The following is a 24,338-nucleotide window of genomic DNA, read 5'->3' as shown; positions in this document are numbered from 1 at the left end:
TAAAAGTAATAAATATGGTATGATTCAGGGATAGAAAGTAGAAAGTTGGGATGGACTTTCAAATAAGGTGAATAAGGAAGGTCTCTCTAGAGATTACTTTGGTCAGAGATCTAATTGATAAGGAGGTGCCAGTTGTTTGCCAAATAAACAGTAACTGGGATGTCCCTTTTTAAAATGGAGACAATAATTGTGCCTACTGAGATGATACATGTTAAGAAAGCACTTATCACTGTACCTGGTTAAACATAGTCAGAACCCAATAAATGTCAGCTATTATTAAAAGAGTAATAGTATTGCAGCATCAGATTTACTGGTTGTATATTTTCACAATACGGTTCCAAAATTAACAGTATAGTTCCTAGGTAGTTTATGTTGAAGGTACTGTGTCATTTCATTGAACAGATTTTTTTTTTTTTTTCTCCTGAGCATCTTCTATGGCCGGCATTGTTTTAGACCCTGGAGGTATACCTGGGAACATTTCCTTATGGTTATTAAAACATCAGAAAATTGATTTTTTTTTAAGTTTTAAAAATGTTTTACCACAAATCTTATTTATATATTATAGGTCATGTGTGATAAGCCTGATGGTTTTGCCCTTTCATAACACCTCTCATCTTGAGTGCTATTTACATCAGCAAGGATTCAGTAATACATTGGGCCTGTTACTGAACAAAAGCATAGAAGGTGAAAAGGCACTTTTAAGGTCTTATAAAGAATCAGAAAAAAGGTGGGATAGAATGCATAATCCTAATAAGTAACCAGCTGGTAGAGTGAACTAAATCATTTTCATAGATTCTTAAGTTGAGTGGAAGCCTATTTTGTGCCTGAAAAAGTCAGTTAAATTCCACTCCAGAGGTTTTACCCTGGGAGTAGTTTTATTGAAGTATTTGTTTCAAGAAGTATAATTGATGTTATGCAATCTGGGGAAAAGAACATTAGTATAGACCTTGTTTTAGATTTAGATTGTTGCTATCATTATTTGCATTGCTTTGTGAAAGTCACTTGTCATTTACAAAAGGGTCTTATATCTATCTTATATATCTCCATATAACATAATTTAACTTGATTCTTATCAAATTTTAATCACTAATCTCCCATTTTCTAGGGAGGCTATATTTTATGACAGTAACTGATATTTCTTGACATGACTTTCTCTTCTAACTACTAATGATGGCAGCTTTGAGGGCAAGTCTGCTTTCTTGTTGCATTAGAAAAGTGTAGAATATATTTCCATCATGCCTTAAGAAAAAAACTTTTCTTCCATTAAATTTTTTATCTGATTTTTACTTTCATCCAAACCACATATAAAGATTCATATTCAGTATTTTTTAACACCTTAATTGTATATGTGTCCTTTTAAAATTACATAATTAACACATTCTCATAAAAAACCCCTCCAAATATATAGGAAGTGAAAGTTTCCTGCAATTACCACCCCTTCACCTTTTAACACCTCACTGCATAAATAAGTGCAATGCTTATTTAAACCAGAAAATTTTTGAAAAGGTTTTGGTTTCAGACCATGTTGTGAACATCATCTTAGCAGCCTGGACCTTATCTGAGATAGTAAGAGTTTAACTGGTCACATATTGGATGGTCACATTCTTCTATGAAGAAAAACCATAGGACATTGGCTACATGTTGTGCTTGTGAACTAATGGTGGTGATATAAAATGCCACCTGAGCAGCCTTGGTCTAGTCTATGACTTACAAATCTGGAGTATTTTCAGTCCTTAAGAAAGGAAAACAAGTTTCTCTTAGCTACTTTAACAATAATATTTGAAGATTGTATTTTCTTTCAAAAACCAGGTGTGGTAAATATTTCTATCATATTTTATATTTTAAAATTTGTTTTACCTTCCTCATTATACTTCAGGTGTACAACATAATGATATATGTATATATCGCAAAATGATCACCACCTGTCACTGCACATAGTCACAAATTTTGTTTTCTTGTGATGAGAGTTTTATGATTCACTCTCTTAGCTACTTTCAAATACGCAAAACCGTATTATTAACTATAGTCATTCTGCTCTATGTTACATCCCCAGGACTTACTAAGTTTGGAAGTTTGTACCTTTTGACCACCTTCACCCATTTTGCCCACTCCTGCCTCTGGCAACCACCAGTCTGTTCTCTGTATTTGAGTTTGGGGTATAGGAAGGGGGTTGGTAGATTGCTTATACAAGTGAGCTCATATGGTGTTTGCCTTTCTCTGTCTGACTTGTTTCACTTAGCAAAATGCCCTCAAGGTCCATTCATGTTGTCACAAATTTGTTTTATCAAGTCAAGAAAAAGACCTAGCAATGATGTAATTACTATATGGGAATCTGATAACGTAAAAAATATGAGAATTGGTGTACTGACTTATATTTACTGTTACTAAGGAGAAAAATATAAGAAAAATGTCCTTAATTTTTGGACTAATGATAGACATAGCTAATTGAGGGATTAAGCATTTATTTCTACATTAAGATGACATAATGCTTATGCTTTACTGTCTGTTTTAGGACCAAGGAAAATATCTCATTCTGGAATCTGAATGTTGTAATTTCCTTACATCATTATTTTCATAATATATCTTAAAACTAGTAAATTTTATTTGGGTATATTTCAGAAGGTTAATGAATGACCTTCTGTTTTAGTAAGAAACAGATACTCTCCTCTGTTTACTGTCTTGAATTGTGGGTTGGTACTGGCACAGTCTAGTGGAATAAGAAGCTCAGACCTTCTTGTGCTTCTTTGTTAATGCATTGTGAAAAATTTTCTTCAGAGGAGGTTCTCAGTAAATGTATTTTTAATGGATAGGTTCAAGTTATTGTACAAGCTAGCGATTGATATTAACGTTGCTTTGTTTTCTGTTTCCTTAATTATATTTTATAATGTGGTTTTCAAAGAGTATTTCAAAATTAAAAAATTTTTAATCTGGTGACAAGTATTTATACTTCATCAAAGGTATGTCAAAATTCAAATTCAGTTATTCACAAAAAATGTTATGGTGTATTCATAGATGCCTTTAACACAGTGACTTATGTTTTATGTTGATATTAAATTATAACAATAAAATATATAAATTATTTTTGTCTTTGAAGGTCCTGATGAAGTTGTAGGGCCAGAAGGAATGGAAAAATTTTGTGAAGACATTGGTGTTGAACCTGAAAATGTATGTTTTATTTCTAAGTAAAATGGAATACAAGTGGGGTATAGCATGTTCATAAATTTCTAAAAATTGGAACACTTTAATCTTATCAGAAGATTTTGTTTCTTCATGAATATTGTAGATTTTTATTTAGGTTTTTTTAAATGTATTTAAATTGGGCACGTGTTCTCTTTCTTGATACAAATGTCATTTGTAATAGAGTAAGAGAGATTCTACCTTCAGAAATTGTTAGAACTTTTTGCTTTTAAGAAATTGGCCCATCTAAATTTCTTTACAGTTAATAATTCCAGAGATTGTACTCTTTAATAGTTAAAGGATGGAAATAGTTGTATAAAAATGCTCTCCATGATAAATATAGACATGATTATCTCTATGCTGACTTTTCCCCTATCCTTTATGTTCTGTTCTTTCCAGATTATTATGTTAGTTTTAGCGTGGAAATTGGAGGCTGAAAGCATGGGATTTTTTACCAAGGAAGAATGGTTAAAGGGGATGACTTCATTACAGTAAGAAATTTTTTTAAAAAACAAATTTGATGGCCTATTTGAAGATCTTAATTGATATTTTGTGCTTCGTAGTTTTTTGGGAGTAAGGTTTCACCTTAAATTAATCAAATTGGTTTGATCTAGAACAATCAGTTTAGGATTGACAAAATTTATATTATGGTCTTTGGCAAAATGAACTGTTACTCCAGTTTTCATATTCCCTAAGAAAGAACCTAAGAACAGTTCTATTAAAACTCATTGACTCTCTTGATGGGTGAATTAGAGATTCATGATCAAAGTTATTTACTCACGGGATGTTTGAGTGATAAGGGATTTCCTTCTCAGAATGTAGAATTCTACTACATGAGGAGTTTGTTCTTGGGCAGTCCTAAGCTCTGGGGCCTCCTCTCTCTTCAGTTTTATACTTGACTTAAAAAAGAAATTTGATATATAAAAAAAAGAATGTCTGTATGTGTACAACTGAGTCACTTTGCTGTACAGCAGAGATTGGCACAACATTGTAAATCAACTCTACTTCAATGCAAAAAAATTAAAAAAAAATTTGAAGAGAGTTACATGATACTTTTATTATTTCTTTTTTGCCAAATGAATCTCATGAATACAAAAGTAGAAATATTGTTTGGCTCCTGTGCAACCGTTAGCCGTTTTATAGTTGTATACTTTCAGTTTAGGATGCTGCCTTGGGACACTTTTATAAGTTATAAAATTGCTTCTTTATAAAAATAATTTGATTTTGGCTTTTCAGAGTAAAGTGTGCTTAGTTTCAGAGTCAGTTAGTAATTGTGTATTAATTTTATATTATGTCATGTTCCTGATGTTCATGCAGGAAGTTATTAATAGTCAACATTCTAAAATAGTTAGAGCAAGCATAAATTTATAATATTTTTGAGCCCCAAACTGGAGGTTAATTAGCCATGTGATTTCCTGTTGTGATTATGCTTTTATTAACACACTTAACTGTTCTTTACTCCTTGTTTGCCTATCCTTAAATTTCAAAATACTTGGTTATTTTTTTTAAGTGTATTTGTTCATATGAAACTTAAATATTTATATTTGGATTTTCAGTGTCTAATGTTTTGTAATTCTCCTTTTTAACCAGCATTAACATTTAGATATTTTGTGTGTGTGTGTATGTGTGTGTCTGTGTATATATATAAATATATATGTGTGTGTATGTATACACATACACATATGTATATATATTTGTTTAATGTAAAAATCTTTGCTCATATGAACCAAATCATAGTTCCTAGAATAGAACATAAAATCAACCCTCTCACTTTTATTACTTATAAGTGAGATGAGGAGTCTGAGACTCAGAGAGGTGAAGAAAATTTTGCCAGAGTTTACATAGTTCTTAGTGGCAGAGCTAGGACGTAGAATTTAAATTTCCTGAATACCAGTCTACCATACTGTACTTCCTATTGCATCATCCCTTTATGTATATTCCTTTGTTACATTCTTTATAAAATAGACGGCCATTATTAACTTTTAAAATCATAGTATTTATAACCAAGACTGCCATTCATCTAGGTGTCATAACATGCCAAATTAAAATGTTGATTCTGAAATTCTTTGGGCTGTTTCTCACCATTTAATTAGCTTTATAGAGAAAGACAAAATATATAAGATTATGCAAAGAATATAAACTAATTTCGTGTAGCTCAGTCTGTTTTATTAAAATTTATATCAGTTGTTGGCATGGCTTGTCAATTGTAAGACATTTTATTTGGCATTACAACTGCTTTATGTACTATTCCTACTGCTTTTTTTTGTCTATTGCTTTTTAAAATATCTCAGCTAACAATTGTTTGTGTATTTTTAAACCAAAAGTTTCCAATTATTTATGTTTTTGAATTATTTGATATAATATAAAGAGCCTCTGTATAATAGAAATATGTAAACACAAAGTGTTTCTAGTATTTATTTGTGAATAATTAGCATATAGCCTTGGGTATATGCTAGGGAAATTGATGAACCCATGAACATGTTGTTTATTAGCGTATCTTTCCAATAGGAAGTTCACAGGCTTTACAAAATAAAAGTAATATTTAGGACTTAAAATTGACCCAGAGGTTTCTGTTTCATTCATTTATTATCCCCTGCCCATCTGCTTAGAACTCTATAGTGTAGATCTTTAAAGCTACTAAAATTAGGCAAGCACTCTTGACTGGGAAAATGTTATTTATTTTTTACCCCCAATGATCTAGATTGCTTTGTTGAAGTACAGAGTATCTTTCTTAATTGGCTTAATCTTATTACTCCCTGAATCTTCTTGTAAAGAACTTGCTAGGAATAAAATAGTTTAAAATGTAAACCAATAGAGACAAAAGAATCTATAAAACTTGTTTTTTTAAAAATGTATAGTTGTCTAGTATACTTGGTTTTATATAATCATTATAAAATGTAAAATTTCACAGACTTGATTCCTTTTATAGGTTTTTCATATTTTTAGGATTTAATTTAATCTGGATATAGTTATTTGATGGTTCCTAAATCATCTTAATGTAGTTATCAATTATTTCAAATTAATGAATTTTAACATGTAGAAAACTTTAAGTAGAGCTCTGCTAAAGAATAGAAACAGTCTGGTAGTTAAAATGTATATTATGGTCAAGAATAGGGGACTGTCATAATCATGGTTAATTATAATCTGTAACTGTATAATGCTTAACAGTTTTCAGAAGACTTTTTTTTTTTACATTTATTTATTTTAAAGCTGTTATTCATACAGACTTTCCACAACTGAATTGTCCTTCTCTTTTGTGTGAAAGAATTTATGGGTATGAATTTGTATATAATTGGACTAGAATGGCCATTTTTTTAAGTTTCGGGGATGTAATTGCCGTATCCTTTCCAGATACTTTGCTCTATTTCGTTTTCATCATTGTTTAATAATAGTCAAATTTCCCTTCAAGTCAGATTTAATTTAGGAGATATTTAAACACCTATTTTATCTAAAGTACTGTGCCACTTACTGATGATCACAATGAGGCATGGGACACAGCTCTGTCCCTTAGTTACATTTCATTAGGGCGGGAAAGGCATTACTGCAGCCATAGTGTAACCATAGGCATACTGTAACCACAAATCCAGGTGGGATGGGACAAGTACTAGAGTAAAAGTACCAAATACTATGAAAGCACAGCTGCTAAAGAGGTTAATTCCAGCTGAGTAGACGGGAAAGTCTTTACTGTAGGTGTGGCATTTGAACTGGACCTTGAAGAATGATTAGTATTTTGATGGTTGAGGGTATAGGAAAATGTTGTTTCAAGAAGAAATTGTGAGCAGAACCTTGAGAAAAGAAAACATATGTCTAGTTTGCTAGAATCAAAAGGTACATAAAGAAAATTGACAGTAGTTTTAAACTCCAGATAGTTGGGATAATGGCTACATTATGCAGGGCTTTGACTAATATGTTGAGAGAGTTCAAACCATATGTTTTAGCTTGAGAAGCCATCAGAGATTTTTGAGCATAGGAATCATCAAAGATTTGGGGGATAGTTTTCAATAGAGGAGGTTTTTTTTTTTTAGGTCATAGACTCTTTTGAGAACCTTAGGAAAACTGTGGACCTTATCCCCATTAAGATGCACATCTGTAGAGGCAAGATTCCAAGGATACTTGAAAATTTTATTCTGGCATACCTTACTGGAGCAGATAACTTTTCTCATATCTACTAGCTTAAAGTTTGTTGTTGGAGCATCTACCATGCTGTTAGAGAAAATTGTGGGCATATATCTTTGACAAGAGTATACTTGATTATGATAATGAAAAAAAGAGCCAAAAGGATAGCATCTGACAAGAATGGTAGTAACTAAGCTGTCTGCCAGTAGACTACAAGTTGTACACCTTCTGGTCTCCATACTGAGCATTGTACTTTGAAGATTATAGGCTTAACTGGCTTCACTTTCTTTAGGAGAGAGGAATGGGGAACATTTATACAATTTTTTTGGTGGGAGTGGAAGAGTTGAATAGATTGGATGCTCTGGTGTCTGTGGTGTATGACTATCAGTCACTTAGCATTTTGGGCCCAAGTACTAATTGCCATTGGCATTCTTCCCCTTTGCTCTCCCCCAGAGTCACCAAAACAATTTCAAAATGCCCCCGCTCCACATTTCCAAATACCCCCCAGAGATGATGGATTAATTGTATTGTTCGGATTGATACACCTGATTCAGAGAAAGTTCTAGTCTATGGCCATACCACTCTCAATGCGCCCAATCTCGTCAGAGAAAGTTCTAAATCCATAACTTGGTGAATAAAATTCTTCCTGTTATACATCAGTGTGTCATGGCATTCTTATTGACTTAATGATTAAGGAAGATAACCTCACTTAGATCTAATATATAAATGAAAATTTTTTCTCATTTTAAAGGTCTTAAGTGAAGCAGAAATTCAGAAGCCTCTCTTGCTAATCAGATGTTTAACAATACTCAAGAAATTAATTCCTAAGCCTTTATGTTGAAATTTAAACCCATTTCACTGATTCTAACAGCAGTGACCTTGGAGATTGCTGTCATATTGTGCCAGTGTTCCCTAAAATCTGTGTGGTTTTATTTGATTGTTATTTTAAAAAGTGCTATTCTTACTTTCCATGCTACACTAGTTAAGTATGCATTTCTTTTTAGTTCAGGGGAAATAGTCTTTCTAAACTTGCCAAGTTAGGAGGTGTCAACATTATTAACTCTTGTGAGTCTATTTTGGGGCTAGATTAACTATAAGAATCGTGTTTAACTGCTTGGGCATGATTACTGGTTTTGCTGGGTCTGGTCACGTTCTTTATGATGTTGGTAATAGATATGGAAGTTCGTGCTCTTATTTTTTTCACTCTTCTCCAAGAAGAAAACATTAATTGTTAGTTCTATTAAATTATTTCTCAACTGAAAGATGTAGATAAGCGATTATAATGATAAGAAATAGTTTGGAGAGAGCCACCAATGTGAAGATGATTTTTCAGCCATTTGCCTCAGAAGGAGCCTATCAAGCTAAGAACTGTGCTACGCATTTACTACCTGATTCTCATTTAATCTTATGGTTGTCTCTTACTGTTTTTGTGGTTTTAAAATGGGAAACAGATTGGTAAAGGTTAAGTAACTTGCCTAAAGCCACATGACTGGAAAGTGGAGAAATTGGAATTTTAACTGGTCTCTATTTGACTTGAAACTTCACTCTTTATCTCTGTCTTAAGCTTGTTGAGATCATATCCTAAGTAATATTGTCGCTCTATATACCTATGGAATGTAAAATATTTGGGAAAGATTGTAATCTCTTGGATTCTTATCTCCTTGAGAGACTTGTCAGTCACTACTTATACACTTTACAATTTTGTTTGAACTACAGTTTTCCACTAACCTTTCCCCAGGTAGGAATTTTGAAACTTCTTGTAATTAAATTAATATATCATTTACTTTGTGGTTTATTATTTAACATAATCTTGTTAAATAATACTTTTATTTAACAAATAATTTTGGAATGCTTCTATATGCCAGGCCCCATGTTAATATGCCACGAGGATGATTTTCAAACTCTGGTGGTAGTGAGAGAGAACTTTTGAAAGTAGGGAGGTATCCTTTAACTTGTTTGCCTTCCTGAATCGCAAGTCTGTTAAGATTCTGCATGAGATTTTGTGTGAAAATGTGAGTCACATCACTAAAAAAAATGTGAAAAGCACTGCTTCAGGAAGCTACAAAGATTTACAGAAAATGAGGCCCCTACCTAAAATAGATCATGATGGGGAAGGGAGTACATGTAACTAGCTACTTTAGTACTAGTACCTTCTGAATATTTTCAGTTGATAACTGGAGATATTGAAGACTTCATTTCCTAATTTTCAAACAGCTTAATAGTAGCATATAATCTGAGAATTTGTTTCTTTTGTGTATTCTTCTAGTAGAAGTTAACTGCATTTACAACTTTCATTAAAACTTTTTCATATAATGAAGAATTTTTGTACTAATAGAAGCCATTTATTGAAATAGTAAGTAATAAATTTCTAATAAATGATAAGAATAAATTTTTCTTGTTTCTGCATGAAACATTTTGTGCACTCATTCATATGCAAGGAACTAGGCCCCAGACAAATTAGATGATTAACTTATCCAAATTTTGATTTTTGTTTCTGGCAGTTATGGCATCCTAAATGTGCAAACAAACCATTTCCCATGTTAAACAGTTAAATGTCGGATAAATTATTAAAGCATCTTTTAAAAAAACACACCTGGACTTGAATGTAAATTAAGGAAAATAATCAGAGGCCAGAATTTATAAGAGATGGTGATTCCATAGGGATCTACGGAGCTGGCATTTACCCTGAGGATACCTACCTATTCTTAGTCACCTAGGATCTGGCCGTTTATCTGTGCATGTTGGGAACTGGAGACAAATTGCAACGAGAATCAGATCAAAACCTCCTATATTTAGTCATTGAGGCCAAACCTACCCAATAGATGGAGACTTGATTGCTTGGGCTTGGTTCTGCATATACAGTTGGAGGCACAGGGCTTCTGGTTGAGAGAATTCCTAATTAAAAGCTCTTTGTGGGGAGTTCCCCAGTGGCCTAGTGGTTAGGATTCCGGTCTTTCACTGCTGTGGCCCGGGTTCAGTCCCTGGTGGAGAACTGAGAACCCACAAGCCGCATGGCATGGCTCTTCGTCAGATTTAGGCACAATCCAGAAACGTATTTTGGAATTGTCCCAGGTAATCAGTACTCCCATGTGTTTCGTGGAAGCAATTCTTCTGTACAGGAAAGCATTTTAAACAGAAGCCTCAATTTCTGCAGAAAAAATTTCAGTGATCATTAACAATCAGAAATCACTAAACAAGTTGTGAAACAGATCTTAAACTTTAAAATAAGACTTTAAGGCTAGTATTTTGAATAATTATAGTCTCAGTATAAAATAACTACATTTAATGTGTTTTAAAAGAAAGAAGAGGAATGGTCTCAGATGATCAGATTTCAGATAATTACATTTCTAAAAGTGAAATATATAAAAGATTTAAAACTCAATAGGTGAGCTGCAAAGGAGATAGATGTAAATAAAATAGGAATCAGTGACCTACAATATCTGAGGAAAGAGGTTAAGAGCTATAGTGGATAAATTTTTTTTTTACTGTTAAGTTTTGAGAGTTTTCTCTATATCCTAGATTTAATTCCTTCATTGAATATGTGGTTTGCAAATATTTTCTCCCCCTCTGTAGCTTGTGTTTTCATTCTCTTCAAAGGACTTCTGCAGAGCAAAAGTTTTAAATTTTGATGATGTCCAGTTTATCAGTTTTTCCTTTTTATGTGTTTTTGGTGTCAAGTCTTAAGAATTCTTTGCCTAGCTCTAGATCCCGAGAATTTTTTCTTACATTTTTTCTAGAAGGTTTATATTTTTACATTTTACTTTTAAATCAGTAATCCATTTCGAGTTGATTTCTTTAAAAAGTATGAGACTTAGATTTTGGTTTATTTCTTTACCTGTGGATGTCCACTTGTACCAGTACCATTTGTTGAAAAATCTCTTTCTCCTATTGAATTGCTTTACACTTCTGTCAAAAATCATTTGGGCATATTTGTGTGGTCTTTTTCTAGGTTCTCTATTCTGTTCTGTTGATCTTCTTCCACTACCACACAGTGTGGATTACTTTAGCTACATACTAAGTCTTGAAGTCAGGTAGACTGATTCATCTTTTTTCAAATTTTTTTTAAGCTACTACAGTTTCTTTGCTTTTCCAAAAATTTTAGAATAATCTTCTATATTCACAAAAAAATCTTACTGAGGTTCTTGTTAAACTGAATGTGAATTTCAGAATAATTACATATTTACTTTTTTGACTCTTCCAATTGGTGGAAGATAGGTATGTCTCCATTTATTTAAGTGTTCGGTTTCTTTCATCAGTCTTGTGTCAAACATATGTCCTGTACATGTTTTGTAAGAATTAAACCTAAATATTTCATCTTTATTTTGACCACTCTAAGTAGTATTGTATGTTTAATTTTAGCATCCACATGCTCATTATTAATATATAGAAATATAATTGATTTTTGTATGTCCTGTGACCTTGCCGAACTCACTTATTCTAAGATTCTTTTGTGTGTATTCCTTGTGTTTTCCACAGACAGTCATGTCATATGATTATGACGTGAAATAGGGACAGTTTTATTTTTTTTTTCTGGTCTGTATGCCCTTTATTTCCTTTCCTTGAAATATTGCATTGACTAGAACTTCTACTACTGTGTTGAATAAGTGTGGTGAGTGCAGACATCCTTTTTTGGCTCCCCATGTTGAGGTAAACACGTCAGTCTTTCACCATTAAGTACTTTTTCTGGTAGGTTGTTTGTAGGTGCTCTTTATCAAGTTGAGGGAGTTCTCCTCTATTTCTGTTTTTCTGTGAGTTTTAACATGAATAGATATATATTTTAAATCTTTTTTCTGCGTTAAATCATATAATCATGTAATTTTTCTTTTTTTAGCCTATGAATGTGATTACATTGATTTTTGAGTACTGAATCAATCTTGCATACCTGGAATAAATCCCACTTGATCATGGTTTATAATTATTTTTATATACTTCTTAATTCTACTTGCTAATATTTTATTATGGCTTCATGAGGGATATTGGCCTGTAATTTTATTTTCTTTTCTTATTTATTGAGGTACAATTGACATATATAACATATTAGTTTCAGGTGTACAACATAATGATTCAGTATTTGTATATATTGCAAAATGATCACCACAATAAGTCTAGTTAACATCCATCAGTATACATAGCTATAAATTTTTTTTTCTTGTGATGATTTTTTTTAAATACTGTCTTTTTCTGGTTTTGCTGTTAAGGTGATACTGGCTTTATAAAATGAATTGGGAAGTTTTCCCTTATACTTTATTTTTTGAAGGAGGCTGTAGAATTGGTCTTCAAAGATTGGTGGAATTCTCCAGTGAAACCACCTGAACCTGTAGATGTCTTTTATAGATGTTTTTAACTTTTGAATTCAATTTATTAATAATTTAATAGTTACATACTCAGATAGTTAAAATTTTGAGTGTTGTATTTGTTTTTCTTTTTAAGGAATTGGTCCATTTCATCTTAAGTTGTCAAATTTATATCCTTTTGATATCTGCAGGTCTGTAATGATACCCTTTGTTTCATCCCTGATGTTGGTAATATTTGTCTTCTCTTTTTTCTTTGTCATTCTTGCTAGAGACTTGTCAATTTTATTGATCTTTTCCAAAGAATCACATCTTTGTTTCATTGATTTTTTTCTCTAGAAAAGATTCCAAAGGTAGGAGCTTAGATTATTGATTGAGACTTTTTCTCTTTTCTGATGTTTGTATTTAGTGCTGTAAATTTCCCTGTCAGCACTGCTTTGTGTCTCACAAAATTTGACATGTTTTTTCATTTTCATTCAGTTCAGTATATTTTTTGGTTTCCGTTGAGACTTGCTCTCACCCATGGATTATTTAGGAGTTGGCTGTTTAGTTTCTAAGTGTTATTTCTAGTTAGGTTTCATTGTGGTCAGAGGACATATTCTGTGTGATTTCAATTCTTTTTTATCTGTCAAGGTTTGTTTATGGCTCAGGATTGAAAAGAATAAGTATTTTGTTGCCATTGAATAGAATGTTCTATTAATGTCAATTAGATCCTGTTGATTGATGGTGCTGTTGAATTCTTCTGTACGTCTGCTGATGTTCTGTGTAGTTGTTCTCTCAATTGCTGAGAGAGAGGTGTGGAAATCTGTAACTGTAATTGTGAATTTGTTTATTTCCCCTTTCAGTTCTATAAGTTTTTGTCTCATATTTTGCAGCTCCATTGTCTGGTGCATACATTTAGGATTGTTATGTCTTGGTGGATTGACCTTTTGTCATTATGTAATGTTCCTCTCTATTCTGTTAATTTCTTTGTTCTGAAGTCTACATTAGCTGATATTAGTGTAGCCACCCCTCTTTTCTTTTGATTGTTTCTACAATATATCTTTTTCCATTCTTTTACTTTCAATCTGCCTGTATTATGTTTGAAGTCAGTTTCTTCTAAATAGCAGAGTTAGGTTTTTTTTTTTACCTACTCTGTCAATCTCTCTCTTATAATAGTTATATTTAGACTACTTATATTTAATTTAATTATTGATATATTAGGGTTTAAGTCTGCCCTGTATTTTATAATTCAAAAAGTTCTATTTGGTTCTTTTATATATTTCTTTCCTTAGACTTTGTATTTCTTTGCTGGTAGTGTCTATCTTTTCATTTGTTTTAATTTGTTCATGATTGCTTATTGAAGCATTTTTATAATAGCTGCTTTAAAATCTGTGTCAAGTAATTCTAAACATCTCTATCATTTCAGTGTTTGCATCTATTGATTGTCTTTTTCCTTTCTATTTGAGATCTTGGTTTTGCTATGGCAAGCAATTATTTTTTCTTCTCTGTTGAAACCTGGAAGATTTGAGTATTACATTATGAAACTCTGGATCTTATTTAAGCCTTCTGTTTTAGCTAGCTTCCTCTCATACCACTTCAGCAGGAAAAGTGAGGGCCACTACCTTATTACTTCCAGCCTATAGAAATCAAAGTTCCTCACTCTGCATCTGTTGACATCCGAGGAGGGAAGTCCTCATTACTGTTAGCAGACATGAGAGTTTTAGGTCCCACTAGGCCTCCACTGATACTTTCTTGTTCCCCAAAAAGTCTCTACTGACACTACTAGGGCGGTGGCCTTGTTCCTGCAGTGATGGTGAAAGCCCTGACTCTTTATAAATCCTCCTCTGACACTACCTCAGGTCAGAGGAGGGTTGGCTGCTTTTTACTAACTGGTGGGAGTGGAAGTTCATGTTCCCCATGTGGTTTCCACTACTGACACTGCAGAATTTGAGAGGGCAAACTCCTTATACTCTGGTGAGGGTAGACCATTCAGGTCCCCATTCAGTCTTTGCTAGCATTGCTGGGATTTGAGCCAGTTTTTTCTTTGGTGTTTGACAGGAGAAGAGTGTTTCTTTCTAATGTTTTCTGTCTTGTTAGGCTGCTTACTTTTGACTAGTGGGAGAGCAGGCTTTTTGTTTGTTTGTTTTGTTTGTTTGTTTGTCTGCCCTCATTGGCATTTCCATTTTTCTGACTCCTTCATCTCCAAGTCTGGGATAGAAAAACCCAGGGAACATACTACTGTATTGTTTCTCAGATTCTTTCAGAGTCTTCTTATGTTTGTTTTATATATAATGTCTAGGGCTTTTAGTTGAATTAGCAGGAGAGATAGGGAAGAGAACATTTACTTCATCTTCCTAAAAGTAGAAGTTATTTCTTGTATCTATTTTTTTAAAAAGCAAACCTTCTGCCCTCCTTCACTATCCCACTTTAGAGCTCTTTTCTCTGCTCCATTTTAGAACCAGACTCTTTGAAAACAATTGTCTATGCTTATTTTCTCCAGTTTCTCTCTTCTCGTTCTTTCTTTTAAACCTATTCTAGCAAAACTTTTATCCCTGCGACTCCTCTGAAACCACTCTTGTTAAGGCATTATTTACAAGTGAATAATCAAATCAATAATACTTACAAAACTGTGGCTGAAGCTAAAATTGTACTTAGAGGGAGGTCTATAGTGTTAAATGTTATATTAAAAGAGAAGAAAAGCCTGAAACCAAATGAACTGGTATCTAATTTAAGAAGTTAGAAAACGGATTAACCCAAAGAAAGCAGAAGAGATAAAAAGATGTCCAGACCTTAGTAAAATAGAAAAAAGATACAATTGAGAGAATTAAATTATGGCAAGGTGATTAAGAAAAGCAAAGAAAAGGCAAAAATATATAAATATAATAATCATATTAGAAAATATTATAAATATTTTAATTGGCATATTTAAATAAAATTATATATGAAATAAATGATCAGAAAAGTGTATAAATGACCAAAACTGATTCAAAAAGACATAGAAAATCTGAATGGTCTGATAGCCATTTAAAATGCTGATTTAGTAATTAAAAGGTTTTCCTTCCCTCAATGAAAAGGCCCAGGTGGATTTTCAGTTGCTGAGTTTGGACAAATCCTAATTCCAGTGTTCAGTAAACTTTTTCAGAAAACAGAAGAAAGGGTACTATTTCTCATTTTTTTTTTGTTTTTGAAGCTTATGGTATAAGCTTGTTATAGAACTAGAAAAGAGAGTGTGAAAGAATAAAATTTACAAGCCAGTCTCACTTATGAACATAGCAAGATATCTAGCAGTGTATAAAATAGGTAACATGACCAAGTTTGGCTTATTCTAAGAATGCAAGAGTTAAGTAACACTAGAAATTTATTCAGATGTTTACACCTTAATAAAACAATAAGTTACTACACATCACAATGTTGATTTAGAATAGTGAAAGTCTTGGTTAAAGCTGAGAATGCTAGGTGTCTACGTCATGAGTACTAAAATTCAGTTTTGAGTGGAATACAGTGGGTCACAGTAGATGGCACAACTAATTTGATCGGAGGGAGTCAGATGATCTGAGAGAGCGCAAACTGTGAGTTAGGTTTTGATGAGTAATATTTTGTCAAAATGTTAGAAGGGACAGCATATCAAGTAGATAAAATAATGTGTGCTAAAGCATAGCTGTGACATTTGGGAATGGTAAGTGAAATTATAACTAGAGCACAGTTATATTTTAAGGATATTGGGCCCTGGCAGGAGATGAGACTGGAGATTTGTGCCAATTGTGAAAGGCTTTGTCTGCCTTGCTTCTTCCTAAGTAGGGGAATATATCAACCCAGGGAGAGTCAGAAAGCCAGTAAATATTTTTGGACATTCCATCTCTTTAGCTTCTTATACTTCATGTCTAATCTTTAGAAATAACATGTATTACTTGTTTGCATTCTTTTGTATATGTGCCTTATGTGAAGTTAGGTGCTATCACTGATTTACTTTGATTTTTTGTTTACTAAAAATGTAGGAATCTGAGTTTATGACTGAATCACTAATGTATTTCCTCTGAGTTATATACTAAACTTGTAAAAGCAATCATGGCTCATCTCTTTCACCAAGCTGGTGCCTAAGAACTTCCCAGTGAAATTTGTATCAGACGCCTGATTAATTTTATTTGTTCTGTCATCTTAACTTTATTTGTGGTAAAAGCACATTTTACTACATCTCTTTTTATCAAATATTTGTGATTTTATTCGAGTTTTTGATGGAGTTGTGGTTTTTTTTTAAAGAGAAGTTACTGGAGTGAACTTTCATTGATTGCCAGATTTTCTTTTATCATCTTTCCTTTTTGTATTGCATTGGTAGATACAAGGCAATAGTTTGTTATTCTAAATTTGTGAATCAGAGAATTTTAAACCTAAATTAACTTCATAAATGTGCTCACTTTTTTCTTTAATGCATTCCTTCTAACCCCTAAAGATGCTTTTATTTAATTTTCTTAATTATGTAATATGTTTGATTTTTTTAATTTAAGGTGTGACTGCACAGAAAAGTTACAGAACAAATTTGACTTTTTGCGCTCACAGTTGAATGATATTTCTTCATTTAAGAATATCTACAGATATGCCTTTGATTTTGCAAGGGTAGGTGGAATTTCCATGTTTTCAATTTTAATATTGTTTTAATCTTGAAACCACACTTAGGGAAACTTTTTTACCTTTATTTTAGGATAAAGATCAGAGAAGCCTTGATATTGATACAGCTAAGTCTATGTTAGCTCTTCTCCTTGGGAGGACATGGCCACTGTTTTCAGTATTTTACCAGTACCTGGAGGTATGTATGTGTTTTTATTTTTAAAATAATATTTTAAAATTTAAGCTGATTGAAAATATACCTTTAATTGAAGAAAAACAAGTAGATTTTTTAATACTGTGCTTTTTAAAAATTCTGCTTAAGTGTTTGAAAATTTGTTAAAATGTGTATGTACCCGCTGTCATTTTTAGACATGAGTTCATGTTCATTAACATATTCTGTACATAAGTTCATTTTTATTCCCTGCCTTGCAACCCCTCCCCCCAAAAAAAAGATAAAAAAGAAACCTTCAGGAAATATATTTTAGCACAAACATCCTTCATGTAAAATTAGTTTCTTGGGATTTTTGCAGGAGAGAATTTATGCCAGTGCACAAATCTCAAGCTTTCTAAATCAGGTTTCTCTCTGTTATACAGGGTATTAGGCTGAAAAAATCAATATAAGAGAACCAATTTTAGTATTAAAACTTAGGCTCAATGTAAAGAATTAGAATAAACTTTATGTCCACAAATCTGAGGATGTACTTAAATATAGTGATTACTGAGAAATGTATGCTGAATTTATGAAGAAAGTATTCTTTTAGAAGGTTTATCATAGCACCTTCTGTATGTGGTGGTTTGAAGAAGATACTGTCCTTTTTTTCATTGCTTTCTTTGGTTTCCTATCTGTTTTTGTGCTTCTTTCTATTTTATTTTGTTTATTTCATTTTATTTCATTTCATTTCATTTTTTTGTATACTTCTCACTGTTTCTTGAATACAGATGCTTTTGCTTCGAAAATAATTTCTCGTAAAGCTAGTTGTTTATCATAACAAGTTCCCCAGATTAGTTTCGTTTAAAACTTGTGATAATAGACAGTGGTATAAGAAGGTCTTATGTGAATGGGTTTGTGCACACTTAAATCTTTAAGCCTAATAAAGTAGATTGGTTGATGGATGTTATCAATCTTCCTCATATTAGTAGTTTTGGGGCAACGATAAGTATAACTCTGTAAAAATATTCCCCTCTAAAGGGAGCTGAGAGAAGTAAATATTTTCAAATGCTTGTTATGTGGAGGGTGTTTGACATACATTATCTTTTTAAATCTTTATAACACCATTTTGAATTATGTTTTATCTCCACTTAGCCAATGAATAACTTTCCCAAGGTCACTCAAGTAGCAGAAGTGAGATTTGAACCCAAGTCTATACCCTTTCCATTGCCTCCAAAGATGCCAACTTCAAAATGTGCTAAACAGTAAATCTTACGTAAAGAAATGATTTAGTGAGAAGCAGTAGGAGGGAATTTACTGTGTTGGGAAACATTGTATAGCTTGATCTCATTGGTGATTACACAAGCATATACATTGGTAAAAGTTTATTGAGTTTTACCCTTACTATTAGTGCCCTTGACACTCATGTTATTCCTCAAGAATGAAAGAAGGGGACTTCCTTGGCAGTCTAGCGGGTAAGATCCATGCTTCCACTGCAGGGGTTGGATCCCTAGTGGGGGAACTAAGATCCCGCATGCCGTGCCCCACCCCCCCAAAAAATTAAAGAATGAAAGAAAAATAAAGGGAAAAATAAATTTGATGAAGTTGACATCTAAATGACCCTGAGGATTCTCTTAGAAACACAAATAATTAAAAGAGGAATAAATGTTTTAGGAAAGACTAAATCACAAAAAGGTTATAACTGTGTTTATTGATGTCAAGTCCTAATAAATAGTGCTTGTTCTGTAATCCAAAATTTATATCATTTCCACAGCAATCAAAGTATCGCGTTATGAACAAAGATCAGTGGTACAATGTGTTAGAATTCAGCAGAACAGTCCATGCCGATCTTAGTAACTATGATGAAGATGGTGCTTGTAAGTATAATGTTTTCCTATGAAAGTAAAATTCTTAAAACTATTAAATGAGAATGTGGATTTGTGTAGCATTACCATAAAGGGTTTAAACTTCCTAACAATTTCTTATTTAATTGTGTGAGAAGTGTGGAGCAGGCAGGTGTAGAAGGTACAGAACTTAGATTGAGCAACATTACAAAAATCTGTGCTGGTAAATGAAATATTTTCGGTTACTTGGTAGCTAAATTTAGAATATAATTTCTACAGCTGGAAGCTAAAATTCTGCTTTATTCCTGCCTTTCCCGGCATTTTCCTGTGAAAGAAAAGTATAGTCATGATTTTAAAAATAGGAAAGCAAAACCTCAGCTACAATAGCAGAAGCTTTAAAATTAATATCATAATAGCCATTCACAATATGGCAAATCATGTCAAAGTAACTTCCCTCAGGAATTATTGAGTAAGCAGGAAATGAAATATTTACAATTTTTTAATCCTTCAAATTAAAATATCTGTCCATTCCCTTCAGTGGAAAATCCAGAATGCCATAAAATAGAACTTTGAAGTAATGATAAATTATTTAGATAAGCCAAACGAATTCTCACGATAAATTAAGTTTTTATTTCCCACTATCAGTTTGGTTGCATATGTTGTTTTAATGTTGTGAAGGGTTACATAGAAAAGATACATTCCTATAAATGTAAACTGAAATTATGGACTTATTTTTGTGACACTGAAGAAACAAAATACTGAAGAAGGGATAACTTTATTTCTTTCTATATATATTGTGTCTTCCTCCTACAAAATGGTATAAAATTTAATATTTTTAGAAATAATACCTTACAGCAGTAAACTGGCAGCCCAAGACTATGTCTGGCCTGCAAATGTGTATTTTCATGTGCATTTGAGTCAACATTATAACTGAGACATTTTGTATAAAAATAAAAGCTTCTGGATTTGCTTGAAAAGTTAGAAAATCTGACAAAACTGTTCCTGTGTTCTTTTATAGGAATTAGGCTGGAACCAAGTAGTGGCTTATGTTGGACTTGCGTTCCAGTGTGCTGGTCCACAGTATGCCAACAACTAGGTTGCTTTTCAGTTGCCATTTATTATTATGCTGGTCTGCTGTTTTTCTTACAGTAGAGAAATATGTCTATCGAAAGCAAGAGGAAAAGTGAGACCACCAGAGGGTTGTGTGCTTTAAGAAGAATAGGGCAAGCATATTTCTTTGTGGCAATGAGTTTCCTACATTTACAAAAAATAAACAGTGAGCTTATTTAAACTACCTATCTGACTTTTGTAAGTAAATGAATTTGAACCCCCTGCGTTATAAAAATATCTTTTACAATAGTTCTTAAGTCAGGTATTTGTTAGGTTCTTGCTTTGTGTTCAGATTTATACTAGGTCCTATTACTGGAACAATATATAAGTCTCTAATATGGCCACACCTTCAATAAACTTACAAACTTCTTGGTGAGGTAACAGAAATACTACGTTAAACACTTTTCAGATTGTTTAATAATTAAATGGCAGAAAGCTGTGGGCAGTTAGAAAAAGAGAGGTTAATAATGACTTAGTATTGGAGAGTTCATGAAACAACTCTTGAGAAGGAAGTTTCTACAAATATCTATTGTGGAAAGTCCCTTATGTCAAAAAAAAAAAGAAAAAAAAAAAAAGGCTAAGAAAGCACTCATTAAGTAGAATAGGGAGGCTGAAAGGAAACCACCTGGAGAAGGGAAGGGTCAGTTCCCTATCATCACTACAGAGTTTGTGGGGAGTTTGTTTTATAGTTGGGGAGATGTGTTCCCTGAACTCTAATAACATTGCTCCTTTTATTTCTAGGGCCTGTTCTTCTTGATGAATTTGTCGAGTGGCAGAAAGTTCGTCAAACGTCATAGCAAGAACTATTGTGAAGAAAATGCAAACCTTTAGATCCTTACGTGTGTACAAGCTAATGAGATGAGGAAAAACAAAGAAAAAACCAAAGGGGTGCATTTTCACTCATATGAAAGACTTCTCATAGTACTTTTTTTTCCTTTTTTTTAAAGGAAGTTTTCTTGTTACATGTTATGGGCATTGAGCCACACCTCTTCCGAGACTGAATATTGAAGTTTTTGTTTTGAGTTATGTTTATAACATTTATTTCAGAACAATAAAGATTCAGATTTGTGACAAAGGCCTTAAAGTGAAGATGTCCCTTGAGTGTCAGAGTGGTATTTATTTTTGTAAATTTTCATTCTTGAATTTTAGAGGTCTGTCATACCGGGAATTTGTGGAATTTTAAAGATTTTAAACAATCTTAATATTTGGCAATGTAGTCTGCTGATGGTATAGCTCATTATATTTATTTCTGCACAATTAGAAAGAATATTTATTGGCCTTGACTTCTGGGGTAATGATTTTCTGATGCAGCTAATAAAATACATTTCTGGATATTGGAAGTGCTCCAGCTTTCAGCTGTGGTTTTCTGTGAAAGCTGCCAACATACTGTGCACATACTCTATCTGCACAGTTTAGAATTGGAAAGATTATGTCTAGTTATTTTTTTTCCTAACCATTAAATAGTATTGTCAATAAGCATAAATCAGCATTGCATGTATATTCTTAATGTAAATTTTAAGTTTTCTGTATTCTTTCAGTTTAAAAATTTCATTTATATTTGAAAGAGCAAGGTTCATATATTAATGGTTTCAAAATCAGACAGCCTTATGAGAGAAATTAAGACTAGTATTGAAGCTGTACCATCATCATTATTGTTGTTGTTAGTGGCATATATATATGATCTTTTTTAACTGTCATTTTGTGATTTGGGGAGTTTTGTTGAGGGCACCCCTCCTCCATATCTTTTTTGGTCATAAGGGAACCTTAGCTCTGATGTTGTGGACTTAGTTAAAATATATATTGGAAAAAATATATAATAGAATAAGGACTTATGGGAGAACTCTGGGTGTAACTGTGCCCAACTCAAGGGTGCCATTTACATTGGTACAATTACATTGCTAATTATCATATTTCTGACTTGGCAATAAAGTATCTTGAGGACAGGACAGCCTTTTTTCTAATTCACACGAAAGGCATCTTTTGGACTAGCAGCAGGGCTGTTTGTACATTCCTTTTCAAACCATCCAATGTCCCAGTGATATGAAAACCTTGTTCACATTTACAGTCAAGTCACAACCTCCGTAACATTCCTAGTTTCATTGTATGAGTGGAGAAAAGTAAATAAGTTACTTTTCCATAATAAGGACATTTCTATTGGGATTTAAGGTAAAGGTTTTTGATGGTGAGTTTATTTAATGAGTGATTACAGAAGTGAATATTTATGGGAGAATAGCATTTTAAAGATTTTTATTTTATTTTGCTTTTTGGTTAATGGGCTGGGAGAAAATGATTGCTGTTTTACTTCTTAATGAAATCACTTTGTACAACTTTGTAAAACACTGGTATAATATGGAAAACAATTTTTCCCTTAAATGTCTGATAGATAAGGTTAATTTTCCTGGAATACTTGTGCTAAGTATTAGAATCACTGAATTACTGGAACTGAGCATACAGTGTTATGACATTATGAATGATGTTTTAATATTAAATTTGTCATAAGTACAGTCGATCCTTGAACAACATGGGTTTGAGCTGTGTGGGTCTGCTTATAGGCAGATTTTTAAAAATAAGTATGCAGTCAGCCCTCTGGCTCCATGGATGCAGAACCTGTGGATGTGGAGGGCCAACTATGGAACTTGAGCATCTGCAGATTTTGGTAAACTTGGGGGCTCCTGGAAGCAGTCCCCTTCAGATACTGAGGGACAACTGTAAAGCATTTAGATTTTTAGACATTTGAGTCTTGATAATTTGAGTCTTCAAGGAACAACTTCTGAACTTGAAGAATATTGCCAATTTTTATTTAATTCCAAAACATATAATTTAAAATGAAATTTTACAAGTTGTCAATTTATGGCCTGAACAAAATTTATTGTCTTTGTCATCTTCAATATTAAAGTGAAATAAGGAACACTCAAAACTTATAGATGACCTTTAAATAAATAAAATATATGAAACTATTTAGTTTGCTTACTTATCCAAAGATACCTTTTAGACTTTGAACCTGAAAATTTAAATGAAACTTACTTCTTCCTTAAGTCAACAGCCCACTTATACCCAGGCCATGCTTGCTTTACTCTCTTGCTCTTCCTAGTTCTCTTCACTTCTTAGAGTCATTCATTTATTTTGGAAGCAAACTTACTCTGCCTCATTCATCTCAGAATGTGGGCTTGTCCTTTCTTGTCTTTTCTTTTTTTAATTTATATTTGAACATAATTTATTGGGAAACTACTGATCAAGAGGTTAAGTGGTATAAGCAAAGAAGATAGTATTAGGGAGCCTGCAGTATGAAAAAGAAACCTTCTAACTGTTGGAGCTCTGTTAGCTAGTTAGCTTTAAGTGCCTTCCCAGAACTCCTGTTGTAAAATTTTCAGTATTACTTCCTTCATGTGGTATGAAATACTCAATGGTGCTTTATCATTGGAAACGACTTCTTACAGAATAGCATACAGATGTTACACTACTGGAAAAAAGTAGAGCCAGGTGTTGATTCTCAACTGTGAGAGGATGGAGAGTTTGTCCCCCAAACCCTCGGAGCCAATAATTTTTAACAAGGAATGGTATCTTTAGGAAATAGCCTAGGGATTCAGGTAACTTAACTTGAATAGGAGATTAAAAAATGGTGTATTGTGTGCTGACCTGACTCTGTTGCAATGTTTGTCTTTTATTGTCTAATGGTTTCTTGTTTTTCGAATGCTTCCAGTAAAATTCTTGACATAATCCATTTTTGACAGTAATAGTATTTTTATGTATAATGTATAGGTTTTGTTGATTTGAGTAGTACTTTGTTTGAAGTACTCCAGATTAGTGTTTCTTAAATGGGAATATGAGGGCCTTCTATGGGAATGTTAGACTGACCCTCAAGAGTACTTCTCTTAAATACAAATGCCTTTTCATCTGTTGAGCCAAAAATTTATCTTTAACAATATTAATGCTGTCACTGTGTGAGGAGGTGAGGAAGAGAGTAGAATTTTAAGATAGAGTTTTTAAAGCATACAAGTTAATGTAGAGTATTAATAATGAAACATTTTACTTTTTAAAAACAATAAATTTATTTATTTGTTTATTTTT

General features: G+C 32.7%; 1 protein-coding gene across 4 annotated transcripts in view; it reads left to right on the top strand.

Annotated features, from left to right (window-relative positions):
* Positions 1-24,309, top strand: part of DCUN1D5 (defective in cullin neddylation 1 domain containing 5) — a 28,863-nt gene extending 4,554 nt beyond the window's left edge. For 2 of the 4 annotated variants that reach the window (XM_024768915.1, XM_024768916.1), the window contains 6 exons: positions 3,095-3,165; positions 3,577-3,668; positions 17,069-17,177; positions 17,263-17,367; positions 19,091-19,193; positions 21,012-24,309. In XM_024768915.1, coding sequence (XP_024624683.1) covers positions 3,095-3,165; positions 3,577-3,668; positions 17,069-17,177; positions 17,263-17,367; positions 19,091-19,193; positions 21,012-21,067 — 536 coding nt within the window. In that variant the 3' untranslated portion in view covers positions 21,068-24,309. The remainder of the gene's footprint in view (positions 1-3,094; positions 3,166-3,576; positions 3,669-17,068; positions 17,178-17,262; positions 17,368-19,090; positions 19,194-21,011) is intronic. The other 2 variants (XM_024768918.1, XM_024768917.1) reach the window with 1 other exon arrangement.
* The last annotated feature ends 29 nt before the right edge of the window (positions 24,310-24,338 follow it).

This window comes from Neophocaena asiaeorientalis, unplaced genomic scaffold, assembly GCF_003031525.2.
Source record: "Neophocaena asiaeorientalis asiaeorientalis breed wild unplaced genomic scaffold, Neophocaena_asiaeorientalis_V1.1 scaffold151, whole genome shotgun sequence".
Classification (NCBI taxonomy): domain Eukaryota; kingdom Metazoa; phylum Chordata; class Mammalia; order Artiodactyla; family Phocoenidae; genus Neophocaena; species Neophocaena asiaeorientalis.
This window is presented reverse-complemented; position numbering and strand designations above follow the sequence as displayed.